The sequence below is a fragment of the Carassius carassius genome, chromosome 41 (genome assembly GCF_963082965.1).
Source record: "Carassius carassius chromosome 41, fCarCar2.1, whole genome shotgun sequence".
Taxonomy (NCBI): Eukaryota; Metazoa; Chordata; class Actinopteri; order Cypriniformes; family Cyprinidae; genus Carassius; species Carassius carassius.
Window position 1 is genome coordinate 7,850,087 of NC_081795.1, and position 2,074 is coordinate 7,852,160.

The window sequence follows — 2,074 nt, forward strand, 5'->3', positions numbered from 1 at the left end:
CCGTGGTTCTAAAGTTAAGAAATTATATTAACCAAATAAATTTTTATGGTTTTCCCACAATTAAAGTTTTAATTTCAGTGCAGGAGAAAGAGATCAAATTAAAATGCTAGTCAAGAATTCTTCTAACATGAACAGGTCTTTAATTTTACCAAATCAGGTTTTTATTAGATGAATCATTTAGGTCAGAAAAATACAAATAAAAAACTGTTCACAATTCACAGACACTGAGAAAAGACAGTAGTCAACAAGAGAATATAATATATAAAGTAGGCCTATAATACACTGTAAGAAAAAGAACTAGCAGCTCATTACTAGGACATTATCCATTCATTTTACATACTTTTTTTTTTACTCTAGAACACAACACAACATATTCAAAATACAGGTTACAAAAGAAAAGTACATACATAAAAATTCCCTCACATTAATACAGTACTTACTATTTTGAGTGTAGATACAACAACCCATAATAGATGTTTAGGATGCCTTTTAATAAAAACTCTGGACTGGCTTAGGTAAAGGAATAGAAAAATAAGCATACTCCTGTTACTACTGAAATGGCTTATAAATTAAATGTGTGTGTGTGTGTGTGTGTGTGTGTGTGTGTGTGTGTGTGTGTGTGTGTGTGTGTGTGTGTGTGTGTTAGAGAAAGAAAGATTTGACAGAAAGACAGATTAATATGTCACATTAATGCGAACAGCTGATAAACTTTGCAAAGCAAATTGTGTAGAAACAATATTTAGCATGACACCACAGTGTTATTTGTTCATGATGTCAAAACTTTTTTTCGCTGAAAAAATTTGATTCCCTTGACTCTGATTTCTTTAGTTCTCAATCCATATATAATAGGATTCATCGTTGGTGGTAATATTATAGCACCAACTGCAATGAATTTTCTTAAATGAGGAGAAATATCTTTTATCCTGTATGAGATGATGGTGAAAAGACCCAAACACTCAAACAAGATAAAGACAACTAGATGTGTGCCACATGTCTGCAGAGCTTTACTCCTCGTGTCAGAGCTTTTGTTGTGGAAACAGGCTATGAGGATCCGTAGGTATGTGTACAAAATCAGACCCACAGTTAACACCTGACAGAGAGCTGTTATCAGAAGTCCGTAAATGTTATTAATGGTCATGTCTGCACAGACCAGTTGCAGCAGGGAAGGGTTGTCACAGTATGGATGGGTAAGGTACGACCTACAGCGAGGCAACCGCAGGAGGAGAATGAAAAGGATTCCCATCAGTGTCAAATTAGAAAGCCAAACCAACGAGATGATTTTTGTGAGGTGAACTTTACTCATAATGGTAGTGTATCTCATTGGCTGGCAGATTGCGACATATCTGTCATATGCCATTGCAGTCAAGATGAAGACCGTTGATACGGCATACACATGTATGAAGAACGCCTGAGTGATACAGATGGAGAAAGGAATGGTCTTGGTGTCAAACAGGAGCTCCCGCATGATGTGAGGGAACAGGCATGTAGAACCTATTATATCATTAATGGGCAAATTTAACAGGAGAATATACATTGGTTCATGAAGACCCTTATTGGTTATGACAGTGAACAGGAGGAAGAAGTTACAGAACAATATGATTATATAATTTACGGCAGCAAAGACAAACGCAACAATAGCCTGTTCAGGGGACAGATCGAAGCCCTGAAGAGACAGATCAGATGACACATTGTAGATGTTGAAAGATGAAGACATGATATTGTCCTAAACAAAGTAGAAAAGAGCAAATATAAAATATAGGTCAATTAAGTATACTATGTGTAATTGTGAAACATTTAAAATACTTACAACAAGCCTTTGCTGCTCTACATAAGGTATGGTGATGGTTATTTGCTTTCGGCAACATGATGGTTATTTAATGTCTGATTGATTGACCGAGCATTCATGAAGCAACCTGTCCTAACCTTTCCTAACTTGTGCCCACGCTTACATCTTGGGTCCTTTATGCTGTTTTTGAGTTATTAGTCTGTGTGGATTATAAATCTCATGAGGGGAAAATCCACTATGATGATGTCATTGTCAAGATCAACAAATAATTTTTGTAATCAGTTCAGT

General features: G+C 35.9%; 1 protein-coding gene across 1 annotated transcript; it reads right to left on the minus strand.

The window, feature by feature from the left end:
• Nucleotides 1–766: 766 nt before the first annotated feature.
• On the minus strand, nucleotides 767–1,853 carry LOC132123044 (olfactory receptor 52B4-like). The gene has a single exon (XM_059533571.1). It carries the CDS (start codon nucleotides 1,712–1,714, stop codon nucleotides 767–769), a length of 948 nt encoding a protein of 315 aa, XP_059389554.1. The 5' UTR covers nucleotides 1,715–1,853.
• Between the last annotated feature and the right edge of the window lie 221 nt (nucleotides 1,854–2,074).

What these genes read in the sequence shown, in the direction of transcription:
- LOC132123044 (XM_059533571.1), bottom strand. Translation starts at nt 1,714, where the DNA reads ATGTCTTCATCTTTCAACATCTACAATGTGTCATCTGATCTGTCTCTT.